Source organism: Pipistrellus kuhlii, unplaced genomic scaffold, assembly GCF_014108245.1.
Source record: "Pipistrellus kuhlii isolate mPipKuh1 unplaced genomic scaffold, mPipKuh1.p scaffold_m20_p_4, whole genome shotgun sequence".
Taxonomy (NCBI): Eukaryota; Metazoa; Chordata; class Mammalia; order Chiroptera; family Vespertilionidae; genus Pipistrellus; species Pipistrellus kuhlii.
Window position 1 is genome coordinate 8,476,666 of NW_023425540.1, and position 23,031 is coordinate 8,499,696.

The following is a 23,031-nucleotide window of genomic DNA, read 5'->3' on the forward strand; positions in this document are numbered from 1 at the left end:
AACATCAATGATGAGAGTGAATCACTGATTGGCTGCCTCCTGCACATCTCCTACTGGGAGGGAATAGAGCCTGCAACCCAGGTATGTACCCTTGGCCGGAATCGAACCCGGGATCTTTAGTCCACAGGTTGAAGCTCTATCCACTGGGCCAAGCCGGCTAGGGCGCTATTTACCATCTTGATGCTTTCTCCGCAGGGCTGACTGCAGTTGGTGGGCTGGCGCTGATGGGCGGGCATTTGTACCCCACCTCCACGGCTCAGAGCCTTGCTGCTCTTGCTACCTTCATATCCTCAGTCAACATCGCAGGTACGATGGCGGAGACAGAGCCACAGTGCTATTTGGAATGGGGGCATGAGAAGCCAATATAAATGAGTAGAAAATAGACATTCCATTAAAAATGTTTCACTTATTTCACTCATTCCTCTATGAAGGGGAATTAGTTACTTTGCCTGTCTGTATGTTTTAGAAACTCCTTTGATAAAACTGTCAAGGTCCCAACACAAAGAAAACAAATACAAGTTAGCTGGAAAGCTATTAAATGCATAGCTGGGCATTAAGTTGATGAATTATTATCACCATAATATCTCTAGATTAGAGTCTAATTTGAGATAAAAAATTTTAGTCTCTTGCCTTAGCTTTGCTTGTGCTTATTTCTAAAAACTGAAAGCTTAGCACATAATTTGTGCGTGAACCTCATTTGATGCTATTTTGTAGCTAAAAATGCTTTAAGGGTCCAAGAAATCCGGTGCCTGTTGATGTAGTATTTTATAGGCTTTAACAAACAGAATAACCTATCAGAAAATAAACCCTGCCTTTGATGGGTTGCATTCCCACACCGTCTGAATGGCTGGTTCCTTGTAGTCATGTGGCAATAATTGGTTCTGTTCTGATAGCAAATTTAAGTTCCCCCCCCCCCCCCCCCCCATCCTCCTTCAATGGAACTGGCTTAAATAATAAAATAGCTTCTAATTTTGACCGCCTGTTACTTAACATGATATTTATCCATAGATGATAAAGGTGCTTAAAATAGAAAAATCGTAGCACTTTAAAACAATTGTGTTGCTCAATGACATAACCTCTGTTTTATATTTATTTGATAAGGTGGCTTTCTGGTGACTCAGAGGATGCTGGACATGTTTAAGCGTCCCACGGACCCCCCAGAGTACAACTACCTGTATCTGCTCCCTGCTGGTACCTTCGTGGGCGGATACTTAGCTGCTCTCTCCAGCGGGTATAACATTGAACAAGTAAGAGACTCTTTGGGGAGTTTATGCTTTTGCCACTGTTTTTCTCTCAATTGGAGTGATGTTCTCATTACAGTATCCACACTCTATCATGCAGATGCAACAATGACTCTAGAAACATCTTGGTCAAATAAAGCATCGGGACTCTGGATTCTAGAGCCAGGTGGACCCACCCCCTGAATGTGCAAATGTGGGTTTCCCTGTGTGTCCCCAAGTTTTTCCACATGGACAAACAGCCGAGAAGGTTATTAGCACCTTCTTTCCGCACCTGGATGGGTTGGTGTAGGGATGCAATGAAATAATCAGTAATAAATTTGAAAAAGTATATTACCGTATTTTTCGGACCATAAGACGCACCGGACCATAAGACGCACCAGTTTTTAGAGAAGGGAAATGAAGAAAAAAAGATTCTGAAACAAATAGTGTCCTAAAATATTTTATGTGCATTAAAACCCAACATCACAGTCATAAACACATGTAATCAACCCTGTAAAGTAAACAGCAGCATTTAGAACCATTTTAGAGCTGGGCAAGCACACAGAGACCATACAGAGCCGGGCAAGTAAAAAAACTTTTTTTTTAAAGTATATGTGTAGGCTATATTTGGACCATAAGACTCAGGGACTTTTCCCCCCAACTTCTGGGGGAAAAAAGTGCGTCTTATGGTCCGAAAAATATGGTAATTAAGTGCTATTAGTCCTTTTCTTACCCCCCCCCTTCCCAAAATCCAGTACATCATCTTTTGTTATCAGGAGGTGTTATGCCCATTAATTTTAAAAAGATAGTTTAAAAATGAATACTCTATAACAAAGCAAATAATCTAGTTGAACTTCGAAATGTCTATATCTATAATAATAAAAATGTAATATGCTAATTGGACCAGCCAGCTGAAAGACCTTCCCGACATCCTTCCCAATGTCCTTCCAGACGGCCTTCGGACAAAGCCGGGGCTGTGAGGGCCGAGGCAAGCCACCTTGGCTGCACGAATTTTGTGCGTCAGGCCTCTAGTATAATTATAATACTCAACTTTGGGCTTGGTGTTTTCTGTTTCTTCGCAATGACTGGGATTGAAACCTCCCAGATAGCAGGCAAATCATGTTTCCTTGGTTTCTCCTGCTTCCAACATGTAGCATTTGTTGAATGAGCGCCATCTTTTTTGAGAAGAGTTGGAGCGGTGAGTCAGAGAGACCCATGTCTGACCCAGATTTGCTGCCTGCTGGTCAGCTGACCTTGGAAAAATTATGGAACCTCTTTAAGCTTTGGTTTTCTCTTCTGTGAATGAGGCTTAAGATTCTTTCCTCCCGTGGATCTCATGGGACTGAGTTACAACATTTGTGCAGTGTGTGGCCAGGTCCCCTGGCACATGCAGCGTCAGCAGTCGCTGCTTTTCGAGCATTTGGTTAGATCCCATCATGACATAATTTAGATTTAGTTACTCTCATACATATTTGTGCATGCATCAAGTCACGAAGAAACTAATTTACACAAATGGTATAATTGCAAGTACAATGGAGGGTATTTAGTATCCCTAATGGGTAGGAAAATATATTGAACTATTAAAACAAGAGCTCATAGTGGTCTTTCTATTGTCTGCATTTAAAGTTGTCTTTAGAGAATCACGTTTCCTTAAGAGAGGCCTTTCCTATGTTAATAGAACAAAAGTTTTGATATTCTCTCTCCTTCTCCCTCTCCCTCTCCCTCTCCACTTCCTTCTACCTCTCCTCTCCCTCTTCTCTCCCTCTCCCTCTCCATCTTCTTCTCTCTCTCCTCCCCCTTCCTTTGGGAAGATCATGTACCTGGGCTCAGGTCTGTGCTGTGTTGGTGCCCTGGCCGGCCTTTCCACCCAGGGAACTGCTCGTCTTGGCAATGCACTGGGCATGATCGGCGTGGCTGGGGGCCTGGCAGCCACCCTTGGAGGCCTGAACCCGAACCCGGAACTGTTGGCTCAGATGTCGGGAGCCATGGCTCTGGGCGGCACCATTGGTAAGCACGTGTGGGTTTCTGCCTTCATGCGAACCCACGCTCACTTCTCAGCCCGCTTTTGACTCAGTTTGATGTACTAAAACTCTGTAAATGTTTTAGGGTTTGGGTTTGAGTGAGAATTATACCGACTGTGATGACTAGTCAACCAAAACCAAATCGATAAATTATAGTTGCCAAAACCTGTTTGGCTTAGTGGCTAGAGCATTGGCCTTCGGACTGAAGGGTTTCCAGGTTTGATTCCGGTTGAGGGCATATACCTTGGTGGGGGATGTGCAGGAGGCAGCTGATCGATGTTTCTTTCTCATCGTTGTTTCTGGCTCTCTGTCCCTCTCTTTCCCTCCCTGTAAAAAAATCAATAAAATATATTAAAAAAATAAATTATAGTAAAAACCAAGGTAATAATGCTATCTATACTTTTTAATTAATTTATCAGATTTTGTTATCGAGGCTCTTGAGGTCGTCCGTGTTTATTGTCCCTGGTAGAAATACGGTCTAATGATGGGCTAATGTTCATTTCTTTTCAACTCCATGTGTAATGACCAGACTGGTGGCTTGACGTTGGCCGTAGTTTCACTTAACTGTTGTGTTGACTGTCTAGACCTGGGAAAGTGCTGGAGAAAGTGCTGATAATGCAGCTTCAACTAAAGAGTGTGCTGTGTCCTTAGCCATTATGTTGTGAATAGCACAAAAACGGGACCAGTACCCTTCCAGTGTGTGCAAGCCTTTACCAGGCCCAGCGAAGTCCTCACTCACACGGTTGACAGTGAGCCAAGTTCTCACATGCCTCTCGCTTCACCTTCATCTTGTTTGTTACTGTTAACAAAATTACCAACCAGCATTCATGTGGGAACCACACTGCTTCATCGTCAAACACCAGGTTGGCTGCAGCACCAGTTTGGCAAAAATCAACAAAAGCATTCTGTGAAAATCAATCGGCCGTATGGAATTTACAGTCAAGAGTATTGTATGCTTACTGCATCATTATTCGAAAACTGTGTGCTCCATTCCATTGATATGAGTGAACAGTCGTGTGTGTATTTATACACACGAATATTTTTATCCCGAGGAGCTGGTAGCTAATAGTTTTCAGTACATTAGCTCTGGGCCCAATTTGTCCTGAATGTCCCCAGAAAGACCCTGAAGGAAGGTGTCTGTGCTGGGGGTTCAGGCAGGAAAACCTTTAGACACTAGAGGCCCAATGCACAATATTCATGCACTGAGGATGGGGGGGTATCCCTCAGCCCAGCCTACACCATCTTGCAGTCTGACACCCCTTGGGGAATGACTGCTGGTGTGGGGAGCAGGCCTAAGCCGGCAGTTGGACAGCCCCTTCGGGTCCTTAGTGCTGCCTCAGAGGCCGGAGAGGCTCCCACCACTGCTGCTGTGCTCACCGGCTGTGAGCCCAGCTTCTGCATTGAGTGTCTGCCCCCTGGTGGTCAGTGTGCATCATAGCAACTGGTCGTTCTGCATTTGGTCGATTTGCATATTAGCCTTTTATTATATAGGATAGGTTGAGCTCAGCATGTTTGCATCACCGGGCCAGAACTGTGCAACTCCTTCAGAATTGCCTGACTTGGACATTTATTACCCAGATATTTGCATTTCTTTACTTTTGGACTTAGCCCCTGTCCATCCACCTGAAAACCTAGGCCTTCTTCATGTCCAGCTGGTTCTCGTGTGCCGGGCCTGGGGTGCCCATGCCCTGGGGAGAGTTTCAGGGGATCTGAGGATGCACTAGGGACTAGGCTAAGGCCACCTTCGAAGGCTGTGTAGGGAGGAGGCCCTCTGGAGCTGGGCCTTGGCTAGGTGTGGTGAGAAAACCTGCTGCTTTGAAGGAGGGTACCGTATTTTCCGGCGTGTAAGACGACTTTTGAAACGAAAAAAAGTCAACCTAAAATCGGGGGCAAAAGACCAAAATTGCACAAAAAAATTACCTGCAGATCTTGACGGCAAAGTATGTCTTTTCTTTGAAGTGGGGGGTAGTCTTATACAGCGAATATAGGCCTAAACCTATGTTTTAACTGTAAAAAAAAAAAAAAATTAGGGGGTCGTCTTATACACCAGAAAATACGGGTATGCAGCCAGCGTCCTTACCGTTAGCCCATGCGAGGAAGCAGACGCTTCTCAGCTGGGGACACGGAAGGAGCCCCCCACGGGCCGTCTTTGTAGCGGTTCCTCCTCCAGGGTCTGTCCCGTTGTCATTTCTCGTCGACCTGCCTTTCCCGACAGGACTGACCATTGCCCAACGCATCCAGATTTCGGACCTACCTCAGCTCGTGGCCGCTTTCCACAGTCTGGTGGGCTTGGCGGCCGTGCTGACCTGCGTGGCCGAGTACATTGTGGAGTACCCGCACTTCGCCACGGACGTGGCGGCCAACCTCACCAAGATCGTGGCCTACCTGGGGACTTACATCGGCGGCGTCACCTTCAGCGGCTCCCTCATCGCCTACGGGAAACTGCAGGGTAAGTGAGCGGGCAGCACAGGGAGGTGAGTGTCTACTGTTCAGCGGGGCCAGGAGGGCCTGGGACCATTTCAGAAAGCAGCCGAACAGGAGACCCTGTTAGGGGAACCTTTTTGGTGCAGAGTTTGTGTAGCCCTCAGGATACACAAACCCTTTTTCTCTCCACGGAGGTGCTTCCCTCCAGGGATCCTCACAGGCTCGGGAGCTGCTGCCTCTGCGTGCAGTGAGCGCAGGGACCCCGGACGCAGGAACATGACTGACATTGACTGATACGTGTGGACAGAGTGACATCGTCAGAACCCCTGGCTTCCAGAACAGAGGGAAGCTCATTGAGTGCATTTGTGTGATTCGTATACAGCACTTGGAAACAAATACACGTTTCTGGGCTCTCGTTTGGCAACGTTTGCTACTGCTCACACCACACAAGAAAACAGAACTAAAGAAAACCCCCCACCGAGGCTGCTTCCGGCGTTTTCATGAAAGCAGGAGTCTTGAGAGGCACTAGCTTGTGATTCAAAAATCTCAGTAACCAACTCATTAAAATTCAGTGGGAACTTCCACGGAACTTAAACATCACAGGAAGAACTGCCCGCCTAAGACTGTGGTTGGCAAACTGCGGCCCGCGAGCCACATGTGGCTCTTTGGCCCCTTGAGTGTGGCTCTTCCACAAAATACCACGGCCTGGGCAAGTCTATTTTGAAGAAGTGGGGTTAGAAGAAATTAAAAAAACTTGGCTCTCAAAAGAAATTTCAATCGTTGGGCTGTTGACATTGGGCTCTGTTGACTAATGAGTTTGCCGACCACTGGCCTGAGACATTCTGCCTGACCTTTGTCCTCAGAAACAGCCAGCACACCGGCCCCTCCTCCCCGGACTCAGGGGATGGAACAGGAGTGCTGTGTGCTGGGACCTTCTTCTGAAGTTTTCAGTGGAGAAAACAACGTTTATCCTCTGGGTTGGTCCCACGGGGAGTGACTTTCCGGGGTTCCGTGGCCAGACTGAAGGGGTGCAGTGGGACCCTGGAGGCGGGGAGGGGGTGTGTGTGTGTGTGTGTGGGGGAGCACAGTTCCGTGGAGGCACGTGTGTCCTGTGTCCGCTAGTTTTCTGCTATGAGGAGGAACTCGAACTGGCTTTGATGGCTCAAGGGAGAGGAAGTGATGTTTCGAATGCCATGTTTTAATTCTAATGTTGCATGCTGGCAGCTTAGGGTTAGAGGACATACACTGTGAGCAGGGGATTCTTTACGTAATCCTAAGAGTTTGGCTGTGGATTCAACACAGATCCTCTAACTTAAAGTTCTATCTATAGAAAACCACTGATGATCTGTTTTTACTTTGATTTATATAGCATGGGTTTTTGTTTTATTTTGAACAATTTTTTAAATCTAAAACATTTTAAAAATTATTATTATTATTATTATTATTATTATATGTGCTTGATTCCAGGCATCCTGAACTCGGCGCCCCTCCTGCTGCCCGGGAGGCACATGCTCAACGCGGGCCTGCTGGCGGCCAGCTTGGGCGGGATCATCCCCTACATGCTGGACCCCAGCTTCGGCACGGGCATCCTCTGCCTGGGCTCGGTGTCGGCGCTCTCTGCCATCATGGTAAGAGATGGAGAGGAACTCGTGTTTTATCAGAGTACAGTCTAGTTAGAGTTCTATTTCTTTAAGATCCCCCCCCCCCCAATGGGAGAGATATGTTTTATTTTCTTTAAAAAGTATTTTTATTGATTTCAGAGAGAGGGATGGAGAGGGAGAGAGGGATAGAAACACCAAGGATGAGAGAGAATCTTCAATGGGCTGCCTCCTCCCTGGGACCGAACCTGCAGCCCTCGCATGTACTCTGACCGGGAATTGAACCATGACCTCCTATTTCATGGGTGGACGTTCAACCACTGAGCCACACCAGCTGGGCAAAATGAGACCGATTTTTACGTAATCCTAAGAGTTTGGCTGTGATTTCAACACAAAACCTTTAGAACACGCAGTAACTTAAAATTCTATGTATTTACAACCACTGGTGATCTATTTTTACTTTGACTTATATAGCATGGATTTTTTGTTTTATTTTGAACAAAAGAAAAATAGTTTTGATATATTTATTTTTTAATCTAACAGGGCAGAAGAAGTAAAAAAAAAAAAAAAAAAAAAAAAAAAGTGCCAAAATCAAACCTGTGCGTCGAAATGTAAAACTCCAAAAATTGTTACTTTTGAGGAGAGGTGAATTAGATTAAAAATATTTAATGACTCTATGAGAATGAGTAAAATGTTTCATGGCCTAATATATTTGGTTTTCACTTAATTTAGCAATCCATGAATACATTCACATTGTAACAAACTCAGGGTATATAGGAAAATGTGGAATAAAAAGCAAAAATCTTTCTTTCCACAAGCCCTTTTCCTCTTTAGTTTAGTGATTTGAGGTTGCATCATGGATATCATGAATGACAGAAACTTTGGAGTCTGTTGTGTTCCTCCAAAGAGTACTAGTTATAAGGATTTTAGGCAGTTCACCAGGCTGGATCCAGATTTTAAATTCTGGCTCCCCGGTGGCAGAGGGCAGCTGCCATCTTAAAAAAAAAAAAAAAAATCCAACCAGCCTTTACATTCAGTATTACTCTGTCTTAGTTTCTGGTGCACAGCATAGCGGTTAGACAATTTTCCTAGTGCTCCCCCTGATTTTTCAAGTACCCACCTGGCACCATTCACAGGTACTCCAACATCATGGACTGTCTTTCCTATGCATCGTTTCCATCTCCGCAATCTACTGTCCTTTCATCTTCAGGAAGATTGTTTGGAGTCTGCCCGCATGTGCCCCTTGCTCAGGAGTCAGCCGGAGACATGGGCAGAGTTCATGCCCAGAATGTGGGGCTCGCTTTCTCTAGCCTACTTCTGCGCTGAACTTACTCTCTCACTTCCCGAACTGCCTCAGTCTCCCTAAACCCTACCCTCTGATCTTCAGACGAGTGAGGCTGTGGGGCTGTATTTTGTTTGAGCTGTTTCACTTGGCACAGCAGGGCCTGCCCTTAGGCTAAACCATAAAAACTGGGAAACGTGCCGAAACCGGTTTTGCTCAGTGGATAGAGCGTTGGCCTGTGGACTGAAAGGTCCCAGGTTCGATTCTGGTCAAGGGTATGTACCTTGGTTGCGGGCACATCCCCAGTGGTGGGCATGCAGGAGGCAGCTGACCGATGATTCTCTCATCGATGTTTCTAACTCTCTATCCCTCTCAGTAAAAAATCAATAAAATATAATAAAAACAGAAAAACAAAACAAAACTGGGAAACGCACTCAGCACTGCCCCTGGTTTCCAAGTGTGGATCCCTCCCCTGTTCCTGCCTGCTTTTCATCCCTGCCTTTTAGGGGCGGGGGGGACCCTGGTGGGGCAGGCGGGTCAGGGTTGACGCGCGCTGTATCGGCGGGAGACGTGGCCAGACAGGAGGTGCCTGGTCATGGGCAGGCGGACACGTGCATGTAGTGATCGCCTTTGGAAAACGGGATGGTGAAGAACAGGGGCGTCTGAGGGCCGAGGCTGTGTGTGTATATTGCACTTGTTTTTGAGTTGTGCTTTGCTTATCGCCCCCCAGGGTGTGACCTTGACGGCGGCCATCGGGGGCGCAGACATGCCCGTGGTCATCACCGTGCTCAACAGCTACTCGGGCTGGGCCCTGTGCGCTGAGGGCTTCCTGCTCAACAACAACTTGCTGACCATCGTGGGCGCGCTCATCGGCTCCTCCGGCGCCATCCTGTCCTACATCATGTGTGTGGTAAGTCCTATGTCACGTGTGTGGTAAGTCATACGTCATGTGTGTGGTAAGTCCTACGTCACGTGTGTGGTAAGTCCTACATCATGTGTGTGGTAAGTCCTACATCATGTGTGTGGTAAGTCCTACGTCATGTGTGTGGTAAGTCCTACATCATGTGTGTGGTAAGTCCTACATCATGTGTGTGATAAGTCCTACAGTGTGTGGTAAGTCCTACATCATGTGTGTGGTAAGTCCTACATCATGTGTGTGATAAGTCCTACAGTGTGTGGTAAGTCCTACATCATGTGTGTGGTAAGTCCTACATCATGTGTGTGATAAGTCCTACAGTGTGTGGTAAGTCCTACATCATGTGTGTGGTAAGTCCTACATCATGTGTGCGATAAGTCCTACATCACATGTGTGGTAAGTCCTACATCATGTGTGTGGTAAGAGACACGCGCTTGGCAGACCAGGAATGGGGTTCTGCACGTGAGGGTGCGCCTGTCATTTCTGTTACTGGCGGTAAAAAAAGGATCACCTCAGCTTTCATTCTCTTCCGCAGACATACCAGTGTGTAACCTTTGAATAAATTTGCAAGGCTACTTTTATTTTAATTTTTTATTTATTTTAAAATTATTATTATTATTATTATTTACATATGTGTTCTTATCCCCCCCCCATACCCCACTCCCCTGTTGTCTGTGTCCGTTGGTTAGGCTCATATGTGTGCATATAAGACCTTTGGTTGATCTCTCCCTCTTATCCCTACTGTCCCCTACCTTCCCTGAGGTTTGACGTTTTGATTGATCTTTCTCTGTCTCTGGATCTATTTTCCCCCCCATCAGTTTATGTTGTTCATTATATTCCATAAATGAGTGAGATCATGTGATATTTGCAAGGCTGTTTTTAAAGTACTCAGTGTAGATAATTAGAAAAACTAAAATCTTCTGACTCCCCCGGAAATAACTACTTCAGGTTCTTTCTTTGTGAATTACATATCAATGTATTCCCTTATCTGATCACCAGTTACACTTTCACATTTAATTTTTTAAATCTTACAAACCATGTTCTTGCCATTTTCTTATTAAAAATGCTTTCTTGGTATTATTTTACATGGATATATAAAAATATATTTAATTTTTTCCTAATGCTGTACCTGTTAGGTTGTGTGATTTTTATTTCTCTTTGTACATACATACGTCGTTGGCACTTCTGATTTGTTGTCTTAGGAATGATTCTTAGAAGGGCAAGGGTGTGCTCATTTTTAGGGGCTCCTTCTGCTCAGCCCCATGCTGTTTCGGGAAAGCTTGCTGCAATTGACACTCCCACTGGTCATCTGTGAGAGCGCCCTCCTCAAGTTTTGTGGTCAGCGTGGTTTATTTGTTTTAGAAGAAAAGAAAAAAAAAAAGTTAACAAGAAAAATACTTCCTAGCTTCCTTTTTGTTTGTAATTCTCTTCTTGATGGCAAAAAGATATCCTGCAAATAATTAAAGGCTTGACTAGAAACCTTTTTCTAATTATAGATGCTATTCTAATCGTTTTGAATGACTGTGAAAGGACAAGCATGAGGCTGAATGAAATCAGCATGTGAACTTCACACCGATTAATAATTCAGAAAGAATACTTAACCCACCTTCATTCTTTTATTACATTACTTAAAAACCCTTACTTGACAACTGAGACTTTTTCTTATATTTTAATTGAAAAAACTCATTGTTAATTGAATGCTTTTTATAATAAAAAATTAGTTTTCTTCGGTCATATTGTAAAACAAAAGATTTGGTAGCCCAAGTTTAAAACCAAGTTAAGAGCTTTTAAAATTAAATCCCTGTAGCCCTAACTGGTTTGGCTCAGTGGATAGAGCATTGGCCTGCGGACTGAACTGTCCCAGGTTTGATTCCTGTCAAGGGCATGTATCTTGGTTGCAGGCACATCCCCAGTAGGGAGTGTGCAGGAGGCAGCTGATCGATGTTTCTATACCTCTCCCTTCCTCTCTGTAAAAAAACCAATAAAATATATTAAAAAAAAATAAAATTAAATCCCTCTAATAACTAGAGTCTAGCTGTTGAGGAAATTGGGAGGTTCTGTGTCTCCTATTTGAAAAATGTTAGGCTTTGGAGTTTTTTTATTTTTTTTAACCCAAATGTTTATGAAGAAGAAAACATTTATTCAGTTATAGTAGAAATATTTTTGTCTAAAAATGAACCTTTAACCCTTAGTTTGGCTTTGCTTCACTTAGTGAATGTAAATGACCAGCAGGGGGCAGCAGATTTCCACTAATACCTTTAAAAGCCCTGGTTTTAAAATTGAATGAGAAGCTTGAGGTTTAACTCCGCTCCTGGCATTCTGGTAGGGGCCGAGGGCCGCGGACTGGTACCTAGGTCTTGGGCACCTTCATGGGTACCTTCTTGCCTTTCTCCTTTTCTTCTTTCAGGGTTTTCTTCAGGTTCTTAAATGTATCAGCACTATTTGCCCAGTCGCGTCTGTCTGTGCCTCCTTTATTCCATCTCCATTTCCTTTCCTTCTTCATTTAGTTTCTCATTCTTTTTGGTTAGAGTAACTGCCGTAGCTTTGATAGTAGCAGTTCGACAACTAGATAAGGTAAGAAGAGGCAGGAGTTGTACATCCTCTTTTCTATGTCCACTTATGTATTGTATCATCTTTTTTATTAAATTTTTTCTATTTCCTTTTTCTTAATCTGTTTTCTCTACTCATTCTGTTTTCTTTTTAATGTTCTTTCTATCTCCTCTGCCTCAGGCATGCTGTCCGCTGCCAGCGGGCTTCAGTTATTTGTTACTCCTGTGCTGTGTATAAGGTTAACAAGCTATTCTTATAGCTGTCTGTGACCACAAGTATCACATGGGGTCAGATTGATGCTCTGTAATAGCAAACTGTAGTCCTTTGGGCTCAGGGATGGCTGAAGTTTTAACCTTAAAAATTATGCAAATATAAAAATAAAAGGCATTTATTGTGGGAAATTTGGCAGAAAATAGGTAAGGATGAATGAGAAAAGAAAATAATCTATAATCCCATTACCAAGTAACTGTCCACATTTAATATTCTAATGATAGTCTTTTCACACGCATATGTTTAAATGCATTAAATGACATGGTTTTCTAACAATTTTTGGTGTCTGCTAAGATGGTATTATATCATACCCAAGTCCATATTATTAGTTGCTCTTACTTTTTTTCCCTGCAGTGCATTCTCCTCGGGCATCATTGTTGTCTTTACGTTCAGTCGCTTGGTCAAAGTGGCTGTTGATATTGATAAAGGGGTCTCCACGGAGGCCTCGTTGCTAGTTCTCCTGGTGGGTGACGTGTGGAGCTGGCGTTTTACTGAACCCTCTGCTCCTCGGTCTTATTACAGAACAGACGACAAAAGCAGGGCTGCTGTGGTTTTCAGTTTTGAAGACAGAAATGGTCTACAGTTTCCTGGCTTTCTGACTTTTCACCTTCATCTTCAAGAATTCCTAGGATTCTGTGCTTGTTCGTCATACGCAGTTGTTTCTTCGTCGTTGGTGCTTACTGGTAGCTCAGAGCGGTTCCTAATACTAATAAAAATGACATATCTGCTGGTTGTTCATAATACTAAGAAAAAGGACTTATCTGCGGCGCCGGGTGCTGTACAAATATTAGCTCACTTACTCCCCACGCAAACTCTGGAGGTAGGAAATTCTGTTCTCTTTTTGCAAGGAAGGTCTTTTAAGAGATCATGCATTATTCGCTTTTGTGTTTGTAGCCTTTTCACACGCACCGGGCACATTCAAATAAATACAACAGTTGTTAAATTAACGATTAGGTGAATGTTTTATTTGTTAGCTCTTTTCATATTTTGGAATCCTCTCCGGATAGGCTGTGGTACCAGATATACTATCAAATATCAATATCTAGTATTATTAGCGGCATGTTTACCTTCGCTGCTTTATTACTTATTGAAGGAGGTGGGCGAGGCCAACCCTGACCAGCACGCTTTTGTTAAGCCAGAGGGGGTGGAATGCACCCGGGGCCCTAAGGAACAGCCCCTGGAATTGGATTTCCTTCTGACAGAGAATCCCTGTGGGTGTCTTCGGAGCCTAATGTCCTGGTTACACAACACCCAGTATTATAAAAACGGACAAATGTCCACAGCGTCCCAACCACCAGCGCAAATGGACGCTGTGCTTTATATGCAGATGCCGCTAGACATTAACCTCTTTATGATTTTATGGTCTGTTTACTTGGAAAATGGAACGGCATTTTCAGACCAAATTTTTTTTTGATTTTTGCATTCTGCTGCTTCCCCCCCCCCCCCAAAATGAAAATAGAACAGAATTAAGTGGATCAAAGCCAAACTAAAAAAACTTTTCTCTTTTGCTTTGCAACCAATTAGTCAGCACCTACAAAGCATCGAAATGAGAGATGCTAGTCAACGGTATAGTGTTGTTATTGCTTTGGTTTGCTCCATGTCGTGACCTTTGTTTTCAGAGTTTTCTTCTTACATTTTGCTTAGAATTACGTGAATTAGAGGACCTCTTTAAAGCAGCATATAATTTTCATTATGGGGCTTAATCACTTAAAAGGCACAGTCTTGGCCTGGGCTGCAGATGCTTTGTCTTGGAGCTGGGAGCTCTTCAATCTGGGGTCAGTGGTCACAGGATAGTCTCATTAATCACTCAGGCAAGCCAAAAAGAGAGAAAACAAAACAAAACAAAGCCCTAAACCCTAAACATTTGTTGAAAATAGGATGTTGCAATGGTACGTTCAGAGATGAAAAATAATTTTGTTTTTAAGAGACCACATGGAATTAGCTTAATGGTGATATAATTGTGGATACGTGTTTAACAAGTAGACTTTGATTGTTACACTACTGTGTGGTTCCCTGTTTTCCTCTCCAAGTTGCCATCCGGAATGGGTCCACATTAATGAAACGTCCTCAGATATTCTTTTCTTCTCCTCCACTCAGTTTTATAGGAAATGAAAAATGGTTCCTCCTAAGTCCAAAGGCGACGTTGGGCTTGATGAAAGGGTTCTATCACCTACATCTTTCTCCGCGTCATGTCCCTCTGTCCTCTGTCCCTGCACAGGACTGTGTGATGTGGGGGATGGAGTCTTTTTGTATGTTTGACTTGTTGTTGATGTTTTTTAAAGTTATCTATGGCCCTAGCTGGTTTGACTCAGTGGATAGAGTGTCAGCCCTTAGACTGCAGGGTCCCTGGCCCTGGTCAGGGTGTGTGCAGGAGGCAACCAATCAATGTGTCTCTCTCACATCGATGCTTTTGTCTCTCTCTCTCCCTTCCACTCTCTCTAAAAATCAATGGAAAATCTTCCTTGGGTGAGGATTAAGATAGTTATCTATGACAGAAATATCTCAATGTTTGAAATAGGTCTTTGAATCAGTTTTTAAGGGGAAAAAAAAATGGTGGAAACTATTTTTGGTTATTTATTTTCAGGATCCTGTAATTTAAAACTAGATAGAATTGATCAAAATCAATAAATATTGAATGTTTGGGAAGTCTCGGCTATGGCTATGTAGATTTTCATTAAATCTTGGATTTAAGTAGAGGAGGTGGTGTTCAGCATTTAAACTTCATGTCAGGTGGGGACTATGAATGTAAAAGCATTACTTTAATATATCTCTGCCCTTCTTATCCATTAATAATATACATAAAAACATCCTGAGTTTTATTTTATACATTACTAGAGGCCCAATGTGTCAATTCATGCACCAGTGGGGCCCCTTGGCTTGGCCTGTAGGATCGGGCTGAAATCAGCTCTCTGACATCCCCCAAGAGGTCCTGGATTTCAAGAGGGCGCAGTCCAGGCTGAGGGACCCCACTGGTGCATGATGGGGCCAGGGAGGGATGCAGGAGGTTGGCCAGCTGGGGAGGGTCCACGGGAGGGCTCCAGGTCATGTCAGGCTCATGTCACTCAGTCCCGATTGGCTGGACCCCAACAGCAAGCTAACCTACTGGTCGGAGTGTCTGCCCCTGGTGGTCAGTGCACGTTATAGTGATTTGGTTGAGCAGCCTTAGCATATCATTAGCATACTATGCTTTGATTGGTTGAGTGGATGATGGGACACATAGCATATTAGGCTTTTATTATATAGGATGATCTTAGACAAGTTTACTAGACTTTGGGCTCTGTAAAATGTGAATGTTGTACTCATCAGTGAACTTAGGTCAAAAGAACAGTTTGAAAAATTATGACATTTTGATCTATCATCTTTGCAAGTCAGGTTGTTGGCATGCTGCCCTTGGTCAAGTGTGGCTCTCTGCCCCTTCTTCTCTGTCCCCTCAGCAGCTCACCGGCCTGTCCCCTGAATGTGGGAACCGGTGGGCTGTCCTTGGATGGGCGGTCATGTGCTTCTCTCTGATGTGTTATTTGTCATTGCAAATCTCCTGGTGCTTTTTGCTTTTAAATAATCATGTGTCTTTTTGAAAAAAAAAAAAAAAGTAATAGATTGATACTCATATAGCTTATAAGTGGCTCAATGATATGTTTATTACAACTCTTTTTTTTATAATATATTTTATTGATTTTTTACAGAGAGGAAGAGAGAGGGATAGAGAGTTAGAAACATCGATGAAAGAGAATCATCAACCAGCTGCTTTTTGCACACCCCCTACTGGGGATGTGCCCGCAACCAAGGTACATGCCCTTGACCGGAATTGAACCCGGGATCTTTTGGTCTGCAGACCAATGCTCTATCCATTGAGCCAAACCGGTTTTGGCCATGTTTATTACAACTCTTAAAACAGGGTTTAATAATTTTGGGTTTTGTTTTTTTTTTGAAGTGAGAAATTCTGTTGTGATTATGTGGAATGACTGCTTTGATCATGTACAAAGTCTTTGAAGTCTTAAGATGTAGTGGATCCCTCAAAACAGGCCTGTTGGCTTCTTCCACCACCTGCCTTGAAAAGGCCATACCTGAACTGTTTTCAGAACCCAATCAGTTATCAGCATGTTTCTGTGGTGGTGTTTGAATTGTTGGGTGATTTTTAAAGGAGTAACTAGAAGTGCCTTCCTACTGTTTCTTTCCCCCCCCCAATATAATTTTTTTCTGGTTAAACGGGTGGGTGTCTATTTTACTAAAAAAGTGTATAAGCTCACTCATCTAGCTTTTTGGAAATGAAATATTTTAGGAGTCTAGGGATGAGTCCAGTCACTTCTATAGCTTCACAGAGCTGATTTAGAAAGTCAGACCCTATCAACGTCTACATTTATCTTTCTGGACGGCAGAGGGCAGCAGAGTTCTAAATGAGAAGCATCCCTGCCCCTCCCCTCCTGCTGGCAGTGGAACTCACCTGAGCTCTCGGGTCACCTTGTAAAACTTCCTATTCCTGTGCCTTCCTTGTTTTCCTGAAATACAGGTGAATGTGGAGGTACAATTTGCTTGATCCATGTACAAGTGATAGTAACCAGGTCTGAGTTTTTCATTAATTTCTTAATGTTACTGGTAACTTTCCTTGAAATGCCTTAACAAATTTGACTCTCTTGCTGAAAATATATTCATGTGTCCTTGATTCTATAGGAAAAAGAATGTGGTTCCCCAGATATCTTCATTTACACTTTTGAAATAATTTCCAGAAGCTAGATTAAATTATGTGGTTAAAATGTTTTAGATGGTCAGCTATACCTCTTTATGGAATATTTCTGAATATCATATATTCAGGTCATTTTCCAAAAGTCATGTGGATTAAACTCTCACAGCGGATAATTTTGCTTTCCAGGCAATGAATCGCTCCCTGGCGAATGTGATTCTTGGAGGTTATGGTACTACTTCAACAGCTGGCGGAAAACCCATGGAAATTTCTGGCACACATACGGAAATCAACCTGGAGAATGCCATCGACATGATTCGAGAAGCTGGTAGCATTATTATTACTCCAGGTACAAAAAAAGAAAAGAAAAGGCATTGTCATTGATTACATTAACAATTTCTTATAATAGGAAAACATCTAATCGGCACTTGTTTGTTTTTGAAAACATAATGGGAACTTAGAAGCAACTCTGTTGTTGGATAGTGAAAGATATTGAGAATTTCCAGCTTGTGTTAATATTTTGGAGAACACATAAGAGATTCTATAAATTGATGGACGTGGTGCTAGCCATGCCTTCCAGTGATTCTGTACAAATGTTGAATTATTTTCAAGTCTTAGTTGTTTATTCCTTATTGATAATTTTTGGGCCTGTTGTCAGGATACAGTTAGATATAATATATGAAAGTAGCTCACTCTTAAATTTGCTCAGTAAATGTTAATGTCTTTCTTTTTAAAAACAAATATTTAAAAAATCACTGCGATTCCTGTGGTTTCCACCAAGGTGAGGTTATGTCGCCTAGTGAGGAGCTTGGTCTGGGAGTCATTGCTTCTCATTTTGGCTTACTCTTGCTTCTGACAATCGACATGACATTGACCAAGTCTTTTGTTCTCTTCAGGCCTCAGTTTCTTTTTTTAAAAAAATACGTTTTTATTGGTTTTAGAGAAAAAGAGAGAGAGAGGGAGAGAGAGAGAAACATCAGTGATGAGAGAGAATCATTGATCAGCTGCCTCCTGCATGCCCTTACTGGGGATCGAGTCTGCAACCCGGGCATGTGCCCTGACCAGGAATTGAACTGTGACCTCCTGGTTCATGATGCTCAAGTATTGAGCCACACTAGCTGGGCAGTTTCCTTCTTTTCTGAAGTTGCGTTTAGTTCTTCTTCACTGTGAAGGTAATGCTGTGGTATTACAGGCAGCAGATTAAGATTTTAACGCTGTCGCGTTACATCATAGGCATTTTCTGTAAAGAAAATCTGTTGATTTGACATGTGGATAGTTAGTTGTTGGTTGGTTCTATACTAAGATATAAGTAAGCTTTAGCATAACTGGATGTTCAGGTACAAGCCTTCTCACCTGGGCCATATCCCCTTCTGCAGACATTGGAGACAGCGGCTGGGGTTTGGCTGTCTCAGCGACCGGGCTGTTGCTGCCTGCTCTGTGTGGGAGCAGGTGCATTGCATTTGCTAGAATGCCTGGGACATTCCCGCAGAAAGAATCATTTCCCCACAGCGGGCTTGGTGTCACCTGCTGAGAAGCGGTGCTGGAGTGGGAAGGTGGGAAGATGTGAGGGACTGACAGACAGAGACAGAGACAGAGAGAGAGCCAAAGGGAACACGCCGTATGGGTGGTGTGCTGGGGCGGGTGTGCCCAGCGGTGTCAGACCTGCACAGGGCTGCGGAGGGACCGTTAGAGTTTGAAGTTGAAATTTAGGCCGGTATTTAAAAAATTCCATGTGATAAGTTGGCTTTCATTTTTTAGTCCTGTTTAGGGTTTGCTTTTTTTTTTTTTGCATAACAATGTTTCCATCCAAGAGGAATTTCAAAATAAAACCACATTCTCCCGTGTGCTTGGCGTTCCCTGCAGGCTACGGACTGTGTGCGGCCAAAGCGCAGTACCCCATCGCCGACCTGGTGAAGATGCTCACGGAGCAGGGCAAGAAAGTCAGGTGCGTCCTGTGTGCAAGCAACGCCGACGGCTGCTCTGTAGATGCCCGTTTCCTTTCTGGTGTAATCCGGCTGCAGTTTCTAGTCAATAAGAAAGGAATGCGTGCTTATTGAATACAACCAGAAAAACACATATGTAGTGCTAGTGAGGAGGAAGAAGCAAAAAGTGATCACGGTCCCTCTACCTGGAGACGGCCCCTCTTTGGCCGAGTTCACCGTTCTCTTTATGTGGCGGGGACACTGGCCTGAGCTGTAAGTTGACGCTTGAACAGCCACCTCCGTTTCTGCTGCTCCATATGCTCAGAGAAACTCCTTCATAATGAACTACAGGGGCGGCCCCCAGAGGTCCCAGGCTCCCTACCCATGGGTTTGAACGGTAGGAGCAGGAGCATTGGTCGGGCGTTGGGCTCAGACACCATTCCCGAGGCCCGAGGTGAGCAGGTCAAAGTGCACACCAGGGGTGGGGAACGGCCGGCCTGCGGGTATCTAAGGCCCGTGAAATCATTTGGCCTGGCTTTGCGAAGGCATTAGGGGTGAGTTCATTAAATATTTGACCACACATAGTAGGCCAAATTAAGAAAAAAAAATTATTATTATTTGTAATTCTTACCCAAGGATATTTTCCCATTGATTTTCATAGAGTGGAAGAGAGGAGAGACAGAGAAATATCGATGCGAGGGAAACATTGCTTGGTTGCCTCCCACATTCCCCCAGACCAGGACCCAGGACCAGAAAGAGCCTGCAACCCGGGCACATGCCCTTGACCGGAATCGAACTGGGGCCTTTTGGTCCGCAGGCCGACGCTCCATCTGTTGAAGCAAACCGGCTAGGGCAGCAGGCTAATTTTTAAGTTGATAATTCCGTATGACCTTTGGATGATGCTATAAATGTCCAGATAGCCCCTGGCAGAAAAAGATCCTCTCCTCCCTAGTCTAGGCCAGCACTGTGCAGTAGACCTGTTGTTGCTTGCCTAGCCCAGTGGTCGGCAAACTGGGGCTCTGTTGACTAATGAGTTTGCCGACCACTGGGATAGGGGCATAATCACAAGGAACAACAACAGCCTGTAAATATTGGAACCGAGAGTCTAGGTCAGTGGTCGGCAAACTCATTAGTCAACAGAATGGCAAACCGTGGCTTGCGAGCCTCAGTTTGCCGACCTCTGCTCTAATAGATTGAAATTTCAATACTGGCTTTGTAACAAATTATGCAAATCTTGCGTTTGCTTTAAATGGAAGAGAAGGATTCTTGCTAACAGGATGACAGTGGATTACCATCATTTTCCTTTCTCCTGGGTGAAGATCTCTTACTTATTTGAAGGGAATCATAGGGACTTGGTTGACTCTGCCTCAGGTGCCACCATCTTTCCACAGGAGGCAGGCTTTCTTTACGAGGTTGGGACTGTGCTGATCCTAGATGCTGGCTGCCTTTCACAGAGGCGGCCTCCGTCTGACCAGGAGGCTGCCGCTGTGGCTACCCTGTTCTTTAAAGGGAGAAACTGTGTTTGCAGTCGCGGTACCTCGGTCCTTTCCTCTCCGGGCGCCCCCACGGGCTCCTGGAGCACAGCTGCGGGCCGCTGGCTCAGGAGCTCTGAGCCGCAGGCCCCTCCCGCCCAGCATCCAGATGTGGTGACATACCTGCACACAGCCCTCATGGACACGGGCCAGTGTGCACATGTGACTGTCATCCATGAGTGATGCCTGAGTGGTGCCAAGAAAAATCGCATCTGTCACCCAGCCCGTCTGAGTGACTTCATGGCCCGTGATGGATGCAGAGACGCTGCCGTCTCCCTCCTGGGCCGAAGTCAGAGCACGCTCCCCGGGAGCTGAGGTCCGAGGCCTCTCTGGACTGGGCTCGTGCGGATCATCGGGAAAGCATTAGACTTAGACTTTCTTTACTGGCCACAGGGTTGTCACTTCCCAGTTGTCAGGAACACCTTTGGGCTCGCCTAACTCACGCTTGATTTCTACAAGCCTTTTACCAAAAGTCTTACAAGAGCACATACATCTCTTCTTTTTTTCTTTCTTTAAAAAATATATATTTTTATTGATTTCAGAGAGGGAGGAAGGGATAGGGAGAGAGAGAAAGAGAAACATCTATGAGGGGAATCATTGATTTGGTTGCCCCCTGTACACCCCACACTAGGGACTGAGCTCACAACCAGGGCATGTGCCTTGACTGGGAATCGAACCGTGATTTCCTGGATCCTAGGTCGACACTCAACCACTGAGCCATGCCGGTCAGGCAAGACATGTCTTCTTGATACTTCCCCGCCTTTGCATTGCTATGAGAGGCTTTTCATTATAAAGCAGAGAGAGTGTCGCCAATGAATAATTAATTCTTAGGAAGAGTTGTGCTTTTAAAAAAATAATTAACCACTGCTTAATTTAAAAAAAAAATATGTTTTTATTGATTTCAGAGAGGAAGGGAGAGAGAGAGAGAGAGAGAGATAGAAACATTATTGATGAGAGAAAATCGTGGATCGGCTGCCTTCTGCATGCTCCCTACTGGGGATCAAGCCCGAAACCTGGGCACGTGCCCTGACTGGGAATCAAACCAAAGCAAAGTCTGTGTCTTCATTCACGTCTGAGTTCAACCTATGTGCAGAGTCGCCAGGAACCTCTCAGATGGAAGGGATCTGCTGTGCTCCTAGGACGTGGCCTCTTCTCTCGGGTTCTGACTGTTGGCCAGACTCCCTTGGGCTGCAGACTGTCCCCTGCCTGTTGGTGTGAGGAGAGCATGGATGGCTGTGTTAAAAGCATGTGACTCGGTGCTTTGCAAAGCTGTGCATTCTGGACCCCTCCCTTGGAAGCCCTTGTGGTCCGAGGGAAAAACTCACAGCCGACGAAGCCGGGGCCTCTGACCACCGGGGTGACGTTGGGTTCTGAGTCCTAGTATTAGTGAGAAGGAACTCTCTGAGCTGTTTCTCTTCAATGGGGTTCAAGAAAACATAAATAAACAACGGTCCTCTTCTCACTTCTGGTCCAAAGTCTTCCGTAGCTTCCGTACAGTGTGTGTCTCGGGCTGCTCACTAGCCATTGCACGTCAGGAGCCACTCAGCAGCAGCGTCAGTGCTTCTGACAGAAAGATGGAATTAGGTACAGCTCCTACCACATCGCTGCACTCTGTCAGGATGTAGTACTCCAGAACATTAGTGGCAACGTAGATGTTCAGTATTGTCTCTGATGTCATTCTCCATGGCCTAATGGGCTGTTTTGAAATGCAGTTGCTTCATAGTCCTTTTGTTTCTCTCCTGGGTCTGGTAGCTGGATTTGGTTCAGGGGTGGGAGAGCCCTATGTGGGCCCAATCTGTGGTAATCTCCTCCCTGTGGTCAAGGTCGTGCTGTGACATGGTCAGTGTTGGCACGATATCGCCCGATTGCACCCTGTTTGGAAGACTTCTCGTTCTTTGGGTGGCCTCTGTGGCACAGGCCACGTGTGCCCATGGGAGATGTGACCGCCGCCCTTTGTCAAACATAGCTTCATCCGTCATAGAACAGGTCGTATTAATTCTGTCCTAGGGAAAAAAATGGGGCCCCTGGGACCTCATTGTGAGCTCTTTACCAAATTTGTCATTTTCTTCCCGAAGAAAGGCAGGCCGTGGATGCACACCAGATTTCAGATCAGAGTAGCAGCTCGGCCTTTATTTGCCTTCAAAAAAGGAAAAGAAAAGAAAAGAGAAGAAGAGAAAGGCACATAATGTTCTCTCGTTCTAGCTGTTGGAAAGCGCTAGGACATGAGACGAACATTTTCTTTTCACTTGGAATCGTGTGAGTGAGTTCGTCTGGACCACTGCTGGTCGGAAGGACTTTCATAATTTTAGAAAGCTGGGTGTCTATCCTTTGCCTGAGAAGCTTAGCCAGAAAGTTGATTCTGTAGCTTCCCTCATTAATCAGTTTGTGTGGACACGGTCTGCCTTGTCAGGAAGTTTCCCCACTCCTTACCAGGTTCCTCCTCTAATGGATGGGCTGACCCCACCCAGCTGGTCCCCGCCTTTTCATCAGGAAGGATTAATTTATGTCCCATTCCCCCTGCTTCACATTTTATAAACTTTTCTTTAAACGACATTTACTACAAAATAGCTTTTTCTTGCGCTTTGTGTAAGTGACCGGTAACTGTCAATTAGAAATTC

General features: G+C 44.6%; 1 protein-coding gene across 3 annotated transcripts in view; it reads left to right on the forward strand.

Moving 5' to 3' along the window:
* Window positions 1–23,031, forward strand: part of NNT (nicotinamide nucleotide transhydrogenase) — an 82,464-nt gene that overhangs the window by 41,441 nt on the left and 17,992 nt on the right. For all 3 annotated transcript variants that reach the window (XM_045571119.1, XM_036409750.2, XM_036409748.2), the window contains exons 12-19: window positions 196–306; window positions 1,102–1,247; window positions 3,032–3,227; window positions 5,457–5,690; window positions 7,133–7,293; window positions 9,276–9,455; window positions 17,149–17,308; window positions 18,823–18,904. In XM_045571119.1, the coding sequence (XP_045427075.1) occupies window positions 196–306; window positions 1,102–1,247; window positions 3,032–3,227; window positions 5,457–5,690; window positions 7,133–7,293; window positions 9,276–9,455; window positions 17,149–17,308; window positions 18,823–18,904 (1,270 nt within the window). The remainder of the gene's footprint in view (window positions 1–195; window positions 307–1,101; window positions 1,248–3,031; window positions 3,228–5,456; window positions 5,691–7,132; window positions 7,294–9,275; window positions 9,456–17,148; window positions 17,309–18,822; window positions 18,905–23,031) is intronic.